Source organism: Typopeltis vanoorti, chromosome 1, assembly GCF_054136105.1.
Source record: "Typopeltis vanoorti isolate ZY-2024b chromosome 1, IOZ_Tvanoo_1.0, whole genome shotgun sequence".
NCBI lineage: Eukaryota > Metazoa > Arthropoda > Arachnida > Uropygi > Thelyphonidae > Typopeltis > Typopeltis vanoorti.
This window is the reverse complement of record NC_143549.1, coordinates 131,656,484-131,669,233: the sequence shown is the minus strand read 5'-3', so window position 1 is coordinate 131,669,233 and position 12,750 is coordinate 131,656,484. Positions and strand designations below refer to the sequence as shown.

The 12,750-nt window shown below is 36.2% G+C and overlaps 1 protein-coding gene across 1 annotated transcript in view; it reads left to right on the top strand.

Moving 5' to 3' along the window:
- LOC150110432 (striatin-3-like) overlaps window positions 1-8,768 on the top strand; it is a 239,480-nt gene extending 230,712 nt beyond the window's left edge. Inside the window, exon 10 of the mRNA XM_090398285.1 lies at window positions 8,631-8,768. Within this exon, the coding sequence (XP_090254411.1) occupies window positions 8,631-8,768 (138 nt within the window). The remainder of the gene's footprint in view (window positions 1-8,630) is intronic.
- Window positions 8,769-12,750: the final 3,982 nt, after the last annotated feature.

The window sequence follows — 12,750 nt, the reverse complement described above, 5'->3', positions numbered from 1 at the left end:
TCACAACTGTTGTACAGAAAAACTAAGTGTGAACATGAAAAGAAACTACTGCAAGCTAAAGATAATCCCAAAGAATTTTATTGATATGCTGAAAGTAAAAGAAAGAATGAATATGAAAGAATAACTCTACTCAATGCAGATAGTGCAAGAGTGACAAATGCAGAAGAGGTTGTTCAACTAATCAGTGCCCATTTTGCTAAAAGCTATCAACCTGATGTTTTCAACATTGAATTCACTGCTACCTCTTCATTGGATGAAGAAAAACTCAGGTGTATGAGGAGGAAGTATTAGAGCTGTTGTGTTGTGCACAAACTAAATAAGAATTCGGCAATAGGGACTGATGGGACATCAGTGTGGATGCTACAAGAGTGTTCAGCTGAAGTAGCTATTCCTTTAACCAGGCTATATAATTTGAGTCTTAGAAAAGGGAAGATTTTGCAGGAATGAAAGAATATATAGTAATCCCAATGCACAAGGGTGGTATAAAGACCGATGAATCCAACTATCTTCTAATCAGTATTTCAGGAGTGGTGGTGAAGATTTTGGAAAAGTTGGTTAGGGCTCACATTCAGAAATGGGTTGACAGAGAATCTCTACTTTGCAATGAACAACATCGGTTTACTAAGGGAAGGTCATGTTTTAGCAACTTGCTCACATTCTATAATAATGTTACCATTGAGCAAGACAAGGGCAATGGACACACCATGATACTTTTGGATTTTGCTAAGACTTTAGACAGAATATAGTATGGAAGATTGTTGCATAAATTGGAGAATATGGGTTTGGATTATAAAATGTTAGTGTGGATAAGAAGATGGTTGACTGACAGATAGCAAAAAGTGGCATATGGGTGATATAAGAAGATTTAAGGTAACTAGTGGTTTACCACAAGGATCAGTCCTTGGTCCACTGTTATTCAATGGACCAAGGACTTCTGTACATTAATAACATTCAGAAGGATTTGACAGGCAACATGCAGCTATTTGCTGATGATGCAAAAGGGTAATGAGGAATGCTGCTGATATGCCATACTTGCAGAATGATTTGAATAGGCTGGAATTGTGGGCATGGGAAAATGGATATCAGTTCAATTACAGTAAATGTAAAGTCATGCACTTTAGTGTGATTAGATATACAATGTCGTATTTTATTGGTAGGATTATGCTAGAAGAAACTGATCAGGCTAGGGATCTTGGATGTTATTATTATTATTATTATTATTATTATTATTCAGGCCTCCATGGAGTCAAAAGATTCATCGTGGGAGGTCCTTCCTAACACAAAGTCTATCAAGACTCATCGAGAGGAGGTGTCCCCCCCCCCCCTAAGAAACACAAAGTCTATCATACCACTCCTTGAACTTATTGACCGTTCTCACGCTCACCACTCCATCAGGCAATGCATTCCATGGTTCAACCACCCTCCATGCAAAGAAACCAATCCTCACCCTCTTGCTCACAGCTTCCTTTCATAACTTGCAGGGATGGCCTCTTGTCATCACTCCTTCCTGCTGTTCGACCAAGAGAAAGAACTCCCCCCCCCCCCAGTCTCAACCTTGTAACTACCTCTCATCAGTTTAAAAGTCTCAATCATATCACCTCTCCTTCTTCTATCTGCCAAACTCTGCAGTCCACATTCCCTCAGCCGATCATCATAACTAACATTGTACAGTCCTGAAACCATCTTTGTTATCTGCCTCTATACCCTTTCCACAGTTAATTTATCCCCTTCAAATCCTGGAGACCAAATCTGAGAACAATAGTCCAAGTTTGGCCTGATCAGGGTCTTATACAATGGACTGATAACTTTTATCTCTGCAGGCCAGTGTCCTTCTCATTATTGCAGCAATCTTCTGTGTTACCTACACAACCTTTGCGATATGTCCCCTAAATTTCAGGTTTCTATCAATCATCAACCCCAGATCTCTTGTCTCTCCTACTTCCTCCAGTATAACTCCTCCCATAGAGTATGGAGCATCCCGTTGATGTGTCCCAAACCTCAAGACCTTACATTTTGCTGCATTAATCTGATACCCCCATTCATTTGCCCATCTATCTAGCTTATTCAAATCCTCTTGCAGGGTTGCTGCATCTGCAAATAACTGAATATCCCCTTGCAATCCACTGAAAATGTCATTGATATAAAGGTTAAACAATATAGGTCCCAGTACTGAGCCCTGTGGGACCCCCCACTTGCAACCCTCTGCTTCCTTGAAACTTCCCCACCATACACAACTCTCTGATACCTATCGGACAGCCAATCCTGAATCCAGTTGACCAACCTGACATCCAGAGCCATGTGCTGCAACTTAAATATCAGCTTATCATGTGGCACCCTGTCAAATGCCTTCACTAAGTCTAAGAAAATGGCAGTATATGCCTTTTCCTCATCTAATGCTCTTGTAACTTTATCATAAAAGGCTAGCATATTGCTAAAACAAGAGCGCCCCTTCACAAATCCATGTTGACTCTCACAGATAACATTACCCTCATCTGCCCAATGCTGTATATGGTCCTTCACTACTTTCTCCAAGATCTTACTAACTACTGATGACACACAAACTGGCGTATAATTAGACACTTCCAGTCTGCTACCACCCTTATGCAATGGCACTATCTTATCTTCCTTCCATTCCATGGGCACCTTTCCCGCAGCCAGACTTTCGTTGAAAAGCCAGGTCAAAGGCACTGTCAGTTCCCTAGCACATTCTCTCAAAACTCGTAGTGAAATACCATCCAGTCCCACAGTTTTACTGACATCCAGAGTACTCAGTATTTGAAACACACTCTCCTCCTGTACCTCTAAACCTCAAACCTGCCCTATCCCTCTAGCATTAAAACTGACTCCTCCATGATGAAATATTCCAATAAAGTGTTCATTGAACAATTCTACTATGTGCTCTGCATCAGTCACTCTATTCCCATTTTTATCCCACAGTATCATTCTTCCCCAGTCATTTCTCCCCCTACTGGCCACATATCTAAAAAATTCCCTAGGATTTTCTTTGTATCTTAAGGCTAATCTCCTCTCATATTCCAGTTTCGTCTTCCTTACCATACTAGTCACTCTTCTGGCCTGTGCCTTATACTCTTCATCCATCTTCTCTTCACCTGTGTCCTTATATCTCTTCCACAGCCTCTTTATCGCATGCAATTTCTGTTTAATATTGTTTGTCATCCACTTTACTCCAAATTGTGTCCTCTTGTTCACTCGTGGTATACAACTTACCATTGCTGCTAACAAATATTCTTTCATAATTTCCCACGCACTAATGATATCCCGCCTTCCAATTCCTCCTTCCATGAAACTTCCCCAAGTTGACGTCTTAGACTCTTATAATCACATGCCTTATAATTCCACATATGTTCCTGTCTCTATGATACTCCTGCATGTCTATTCATTTTCCAAGTCAAAACCATATGGTCCATCTCTCTCCAACTGGTGGGAGAGATGTCATCTCAGTTATTATCAGCTCCTCTGATGCTATAACCAAATCCAAAACTCTTGAACCTCTTGTTCCCTCTATTACATATTGCCTAAGACATTTGTCACTCAAGAATTCTAGAAATTCCATTCCCTTATTGCTACATGCATCTTCCTCTCCCCAGTTTATACTACTGTAGTTAAAATCTCTCATAACAATCATTCTTCTTGCACTTGCCAAACTCAACTGTCTAAACATTTCCTGGTCCCCACCCTCTGTACTCCTGGGCCTGTAGCAACACCCCCACTAAATATCCTGTCTTGCCCACCTCTACCTCACACCATATGCTTTCAAAATCATTAGTGTCACTGCCTTCCAAAGTCTCCACTCTTAGAGAACATAGGTTGTCACTTATCATAAGCAGTACTCCACCACCACTGTTAGTAGATAGAAAGTTGAAGTTCAGCAGTCATGTAACAAGTGAGTGTTACATGTAAAGAGTAAGTGACATTTCTGATCAAATATCATTTACTCCAGCTGCCTTCCCACATTTCAGGTTTTTGATGGGTTTTTTTTCTTTCTCAAGTATTGATATGTACTTCTGATTACATTCCTCATGGATATATTCTACAGTGTTCTGTCACTTCTTGTGTCATTTAACAGTTTTTCAAAATAATTACTCCAAACAACTAAGATATCTTTATTTTCAGTTTTTTCATGTCACCTTTAATATCCAATTCCTTTTACAGTACTCTTTTCTCCATTTCTAATTTCTTTCAATAGCCACCTGATTATTTGCTATCTTCCTGATATTTATCATCTATATTCTTGCTTTTGTTTAGCTACTTTTATATACTGCTTTGCTTTCTTATGTTTTTCCAACAAGAACCAACTTTTAGTTTATATCAGCTAACTTCTCTAATGATTCAGAAAAAATCCTCCACTTTTTCTTTAATAAAACCTTCTGTTGGATCATAGGCACAAATAGTCTTATTGACCAATTCTCCAGTTTGATTTTTGCTCACAACACTATCTGATATTGCCTGATATTCAAGATTGTCTTCATATTTGGTGTTGAAGACCTTTCCTTCCTTTCCTTGATCATCATTGCCCGAATGTGAAATCTTGTTTTTTTTTCACTTAGTGAATTAGTGAAAAAAGTAATTTTAATCGGACTGTTCCATGTTCACTTTTTGTGAAAACGAATGGTGTCACTATACAAAAAGTTATGAAGTGTACCTTTTTTATGATTGTCTGCAGTCACACTCTTACTTGTATTTTCTTAAGATCATGATACCTTCATACTGATTAGAAATAAGATCCATTTTGCTTAGAATTTGAGAAAATTCTTCCTGGCAATATCCTGTTAAGATCAATCAGGTTTAATTAATATATTCCTGACTGCATTTCAGAGGTACACAATCTTAAATATGTTGTGCAAAATAAAGGAAAAAAGTAATGAATATAAGAAATTTAAAATAAAAGTACAAGAAAAACAATATATCGATGGGTTGATATTATTTCAATGACTGTCATTTAAAAAACTTGTTGTGTACTTTGCATTTTATAGGATTTAAAAGGACAGTACTATGCATAAAAGACAATGGATGCCAGTTCTGTACTGAAAAGTGTAAGGCATTTTGGATTGAAGATATAATATAAGCAATGTCTTACATTATAATAAATTTAGTTTAATCCTTTATCCAAATGTAAGCAAACAGAGTTTGTGCCTGAAGTAACTTCTGGACTGAGGCAACTCGTGGTAAAGGTGGACCAAAGTATTTACCTATACGAGTTGCCAAAAGTTGCACAAACGTTGTTTGCTTACACTTAGATAAAGGATTAAACTAAATTTATTATAATCTAGCCAAGTGGAAAAAAACTTCCAACATCTTTCTCTAAATCCAGAGTAATTTAATAATAAGGTGGTACACCTTTTGGCAACTTGTATAGGTAAATACTTCTCCATTGCTTCTTCCTTAGTATCACCACTTCTGGGTCTGGCTCCCACTGATGAGACTTCAATAAAGGTCGAAACTTGTTGGAAGCTTGGGTGATGAATGGCATTGCTGTAGCCCATGAAGTTTTAACTGAGGCTCGGCTGTTGCTGTCACCCAGGTCCTGGGTGGTGGTGGTGTGGGGGGGGGGGTAATGAATGGCAATGCTGTAGCCCGTGAAGTTAACTGAGGCACGGCTGTTGCTGTTACCCCTCGGATGAGATATGAGCGGCTCTGTTCGATGGTGGGGTGAGTCTGTCACAGTGTAGAGCCAACCGGTTCTGAGAGTTCTTCTCAGTGGAAGGGTGAGCCTGTTACTGAGGGGAACAACGCTGAGTGTTTGGAGTTTGACCTGTACTTGAACATTCTGGGTAGTGGCCCTTTCCTTAATGCATAGCATTATACATGTCTGCAAGGAGATGTGCTTTGCATTATGGGAGATACTAAGACAAGGAGTGATGAGAGCTTGGTCCACCTTTGCCATGCTTTGTTTGCTTACACTTGGATAAAGGATTAAACTAAATTTATTATAGTCTAACCAAGTGGGAAAAAACTTCCAATATGTATTACATTGATGAGGTTGTACTGAAAGAAACTGACAAGATTTTGCAAATGAAGTTCAGGAGAGACATTGTAAAAGTGGTTCAAATTAAAGTGGCTCAAAGAATCACTGGGATTTTGAAAAGGATGTTTACATTAGGGATAAGGAAGTTATCTCTAACCTCTTCAACAGGCCTTCATTTTTATTTACTTATTATTATTATTAACACCAGACCTCCATTATCAAAAGACTCATCACTGGAGGAAAATACTGTTACATACAAAGGCCACCAAACTGTAAACCTATCATATGGACAAAGATTCAGATAATCCTAGAAATACCTGTTCTAGAGTACCAAACAGGGATTTTTTTTTTTTCAAGCCATTTCATGCCTTTAACCATCCAATCAGCCTTGATGTGTATACATGTCTGTTTCCGTGGATGCTAAGTGCTTATTAAAATTGTAATTCCCATTATATTATGTTGAAATATATGATGGATACAAAGTGCATGAGGTGCTATATATTTCATCCATATTGACATAGATATAGATAATAAACAGAGCGGTGGGCTCATAATAGATAATCAAATTCATCTACCATGTAAAAGTAACAAACATCCAGAGTCAAGAGAGTGACAGAGAGGATTCAGAAGCAAGTAACTAGGTCTGGTAATTCGTATCAGGTCTGGGGAATGCACAATGAGGACACGGGAAACTTTTGATAAGCAGAAAAGAGGGCATATGATAGAAACATAAATTGTTAATGGAATTTTATAAGATAGACATTTCAGTACTTAGAAGGGAGAGAAAATAAGGGATGATATCTTATTCATTATTAAATTACGCTTGCCATGAAATTATGTTATTTTTTAAAATTAGAACAGAAGCCATACATATGGAAAATACAGGCAAAAGTTGGAGGGGAAAAACTTTCTTCAACTATTTTAATAAGAAGGTGATACAATGTTTTACTACTTCTCTGTGGAAAATGACTATGTCTTGTTAGATGGATCACAGACTGAATCTCTGAACAATACCAGCAAGGTTGTATGATGGAGCAGTGTCTCAAATTGGGAAGATAACCAGTGGCATGCCCCAAGGTTCTGCTCTTGGGCCCCCTGCTGTTTAACTTGTTAGTAAATGATATAATATGGACTGACTGGGGATCTTCAGTTGTTTGCTGATTTGCAAAGTTGAGGAAAATTATAAGTAGCACTGCTGATGTTAATTCCCTTCAGGAAGATTTGAATAGGCTTTTGACTTGTACAAAAGAGTGGGGTTGTAATTTTAATATCAGTAAGTGCAAGGCGTTGCATTTTGGAGTGCAAAAATATAAGGCTGTGTACTATATCAATGGTGCTGTGCTGCAGGAAGTAGATGAGATTAAAGATTTGGAAGTGATGGTTGACAGTAGACTGAGGTTTAGAGGACATATTGCAAGTGTTGCAAAGACTGCACATCGTAGTGCTGCTATGATAAGAAATACTCTAACATGTAGGGATAAGTGGTTGTGCCACCGTATAAAGCACTGGTCAGACCACACTGGGACTATTGTACTCAAATTTGGTAACCTGGTTTTCAGTGTGATGTGGAAACATTGGAGAGGATCCAGAGATGAGTGACTAAGACAATATGAGGACTTTAGAATGCTGGCTATGAAGAGAGAGGTTGAAGAAATGGATTGTAGAATTTTGGTGGATAGGAGGAAATTGATGGAAACAGATGGGATTATAAAAAGAGGAGAAAAATCAGAGGCCATCCTTGGAAGAGTGTGGTGAAGAGGGGTGTGAGGATTAGATTTTTTATATGGAGAATTGTCAGTGAACAGAACGCATTACCAAAATGTGTTGTTAATGCAAGGAATGTTAAGGATTTTAAGATTCAGTATGATAAACATGTTGTCAGTTGAATGAATCTCCTACAGTGAGTCTGCCAACTCCATGGAGGGTGCAATAATAATAATAATAAAATATATGACTTCTGCATTCATTCAACCATGGTATCTTTCTGGGTCTAGCTCCCACTGATGAAACCTCAATAAAGGTTGAATTGATCTGGGTGGCTACCCTTCCCATAATGCCTAGCAATATACACATCCAAAAGGAAGCGTACTTTGCATTATGAGTTACTGAGATAATTGATATGAAGTCAAAGCCTCTATGTACAAGTAGACTAGCTGTGAAGGTACTTCGTATATACAAATTTGGTTTTCATACACCTGAATAAAGGATTAGACGCTTTTTTTTTTTCAAATTGGTGAGTGCATTGTCAGTTGAATGAGTTTAAAGATTAAATATGAGAGGCATTACGTTGGTTAGAATGAAGCCCTCCATATAAGTGTCTGAGTAATAGTTATAACAGTAATAATAATCATTAAGCTTTTTCTGGAACTGGCTCAGACACTAGCCCTGTCTGAGATAATAACTTTGTCTGACTGAATAAAAAGCCTAAAAAAATATTTTCATTCTACAGACAGAATTTGAGCCACCTCCTTGGCTGTGACATCTCTGAATATAATATGCTATGTCATATCAAAAGTAACTTGAAAACTATTTATTTTATAAAAGTTAATGTGACGTAAGCCAAATTTATGTATGTATGAACATTTACAAAAATAAATAAAATAAAGTTTCATAATTTTAAATTATTTATTTTGTAATATTTCAGATATGTGCTGCAGTTAGAAATCTTCCAAGATCAGTTTATTCTCTGGATGTCATAAAGTTTAATTCTGCTAATAGAACTTTTTCTATAGCAGTGGGTTGTGCCAATAATTGTTATATTATAGAATTCTTTATTAGCTAAATACAGTAAACTTTACATTAGTGTAATGCAATTTACACAGTAATTAACATAATAAATAAATAGTATATAAAGAAAATTTTTGAGTGATATATAGAACAGAAACCTGCAAGCAACTGTAACCTAGCTTGGCCATATTTATGTCATAGTGTAAGGGTGGCAAACCTTTTTAAGGGTATGTGCTCCTCAGAATTTTGCACAGTATATCATTATTTTTCTCATAGATACTTTAATAAAGGTATTAAAATAAAATTCTTCATAAAAAATTTAATTATACAGAGTCCGTATGTCTCACCACTCTAACTTCAACACAAATAACTGCATGAATACAGCTGTTTACTGAATGGTGTGACATCATTACCTCCCTGGCAGAGAAAATGGGCATGCACAGGTAAATTCCTGGAGTAATATGCTATTCAAGTTTGAAATTTTTTGAGATCCTCTGAATTCTATGTGCCCAAAAAATTTGATGCTTGCCACTTTGGGTATGTGTGCCTTGGGTTTGCCACCTTTTTCATAGTACAATAAAGATTTTTTTTTTCCCAGTAAGGATGTTAAACTATTATAAATGAAAAATCCAGACTCCCCCCCCCTTCATATTTTTATCCTGTAATCGTGCAACAGTATTATTATCTTACAACAGATAAATAGCATGTTGCAATGATTAAAAATCTTCTTTCACTCAAGCATAGTTCAAAGAATGTCTGAACAAATACCAAAAATTCGGAGGAAGCTTAAATAGATGTAACAGATATGCTTACATTTTGGAGATCCCACACAGGTTGAATATCAGTTGTCATGTTTGAAATTAAACTGAAAATTTCTACACTTTTTAATTTTCTGGATATGTGCATACTTTGAAAGGACTACAGCAACAAATTGTTTCATTTTGATTTGTAAATCATTAAAACCTACAAAATCACAAAGCCTTGAAAACGTTGTAGCCAAATAAATCAATGCTGATTAACAAATGTTTGAAAAGTATTTATAAGCATGAAAATAAAAAGGCCAGTACCACTAGAAAAAATTAAAAAAAATTCCTAACTGATCAAATAGCACGCCTTTATAAGCACAACATGTGGCTGATGTATGGTATAGCGTGATGTATAATTAGTATAATTTTTTTTATTTATTTGTAGATTTCAAAAGACCAAAATATTTCCCTTCTTTCCCCATCTCTTATTTTATTAATTGTTATTGGCCAAGTGATGTTAACACTTCTACTATAAATAGTTTGATCTATGCATCGTCTAATGCAGTGGTTGATATAACATTGTTAGGGGTCGATAGAAAAATATAAGACATCATTGTACGGGTAATATTTAATTCGGTTAACTTGGATTACCTCCATCCTGATTGACAACGCAATTAAGAGTGAATCGTGGAAGCAGTGACATGAATGGAACCTGTAAGATGGAGCAAGGTCATGAAAATAGTAACGGTCATGAAAATAGTTTGATCTATGCATCGTCTAATGCAGTGGTTGATATAACATTGTTAGGGGTCGATAGAAAAAATAAGACATCATTGTACGGGTAATATTTAATTCGGTTAACTTGGATTACCTCCATCCTGATTGACAACGCAATTAAGAGTGAATCGTGGAAGCAGTGACATGAATGGAACCTGTAAGATGGAGCAAGGTCATGAAAATAGTAACGGAGGCCAATCACATAGGCCAAAATGACATATTTATCAATAAACGGATGTCGGTGGTTCCCACCCGGTGGCAGTGAGATTGCAACACGTTCGTGGTTGCTTATTTACTTATATTGCATGGTTGCTTATTTACTTATACTTACACGTATTCGATCCCAGTCTCATTTTTGCGCATCGACATACAAGTGAGCGTTAATGTTCTAAAATTCATCACCATACATATTATAATTCAGTCATTATTCATTCACGAACTAAACTTCAATATGTCGAAGAGTTGAGCAGGGCTGGTAGTTTTGTACATCCTATATATACCTATAGGAAGATTGTATTATTGTTATCTAAATTAAATTTTATATTTTATATATTATTTATCCCTCCTATCAAATATGCAGTGTTAAGAAGGACATCAAAAACAAACACGTATCCCTTTGATGTTACGACAATATAATAATATATACTATATTATACATACAAGAAACTGTAACTATAAAATAAACAATCAAAAAACTCACATAAGCATCTTTTTTGCTTGTCCTATTATAATTATGTAATAGTAAAATAGAGGGGGTCAATAAAAAGTCAAGAAACTCTTGAAGGGGTCGACAGTCAAAAAAGTTTGGCGACCCCCTGGTCTAATGTAATTATATATTAACTATTTTTTTTATATAAATTTATATTATTTTAATGATGGATTAATTCTGTCATGCTGTACCATCATTTTACATAGTGGTGTAACTTTTTCAAGTAGTACTATCATAATTATCCTGTACAACCCCTGCGGTACATATCAGGAATTTGATGATGATGATCATGATAATTATGTATTTATTATATAAGATGCATCTACTTCATGTGTAAATTAGCTTATCTTACTATGCAGCCTGGTACTATTTTACTAGTAACTTCAGACTGTTTTCTGCATATGTGATGCATTCGTTAAAAGGGTACTTTTATGCAATAATTGCTTGTGACCCAGCCTAAATTATGCCAGACTGTTCCTGACCTCCTCATGACAAGAGACTGTCAAGGAAGTATTAATATGACTCCTGATATTTTTATTAGCAACAGACATATTGTGCTTGCAGGTATTCTATTTATGTTATTGTTTTCAAGTATGTATGTGCAGTAATATCTTGCAAATACCCATTTCTCCCTGGTCTTGAACTTTTTGAGTGCAGTGATGAGACTTGCGCACAGATATCTCTGACTTTGTATCAGTTAGTTCATGGGAATAGACAATTCTGTTTTTGGCAGGTTTAATACAAAAAATGAGTGAACAGCAGTTACTGCTATCTTCACTATAGATCTTGAAGGCCACTGCTACAAGAACATTAAAGTTCATTGACCTTGGATGACTGTGTAATCATAAGTTATTTTGAAGCTTGGTAAAGTAAGTGTTAGCATTTTATCATTTTAACTTCAGATATATCTTTAATTTTAACACTTCTCCTATATATACACTATTTTATTCCATGCTTTTTTTTCTCATATGATTTTACACTTTTAACTGGATGCATGCTGACATTAATAAATAACTGTTCTTATTTATGCTCCTCTCTCTCTCTCTCTCTCTATGTGAAGTTGAATCATTAAACTTGTGCACTAAAAGGAACTGCTTCCTTTGTGAAGGAGAGAGACACAATGCACAACCAAACAATTACAGCCACAGTAAGCTGGCTTAGTTCAAGATAAAGTAGCCCAATTAAGCAGTGGGTAAAATTTTTGATCTTCATTATTTTGTACACCACATTTCAAATAATAAGAAATTATGATATTCTCCAGGCTTGGAACATTTATGGAGGGAGGTATATGAGATCACCTAAAACTACAGGATGACCATGATCCAAGCGCTGTGGACATGTCTAAGAAGAGCTCCTGATTAAGATAAGTTATTCTAGGAATAATTAATTATATATGCATAATTGTTTGAGTAAGAGCGGCTGTAAACATAGTGCACTACCGGTATTATTAGTATTGGGAATTTTTCTTGCATAAACTTACCTTACGAAATTGTTATTATTAGACCTAGTAACCTGCAGAGGAAAAAAAAAAAAAATGGCGGCGGCATTGTCATTCCATGATTTTAATTTAGATTTCAGTCGTTTCGTTAAGTGTGAGGTCTGTTATATGTATTCCTTCGATTACATAAACGATTTGTGGATGTTTAGCATAGATGGCAGAAGGGTGTGTGCGAAGTGTGACCTGGACAAGGAACTGATGAATGCAAATATGAAATTGATGACAGAAAGTGTTAGTAACGCGAATGTTGTGGGAAACATGAGTGCACATTTGAAAGAGAGGTGAAAAAATGTTAAAAAATCGGTAA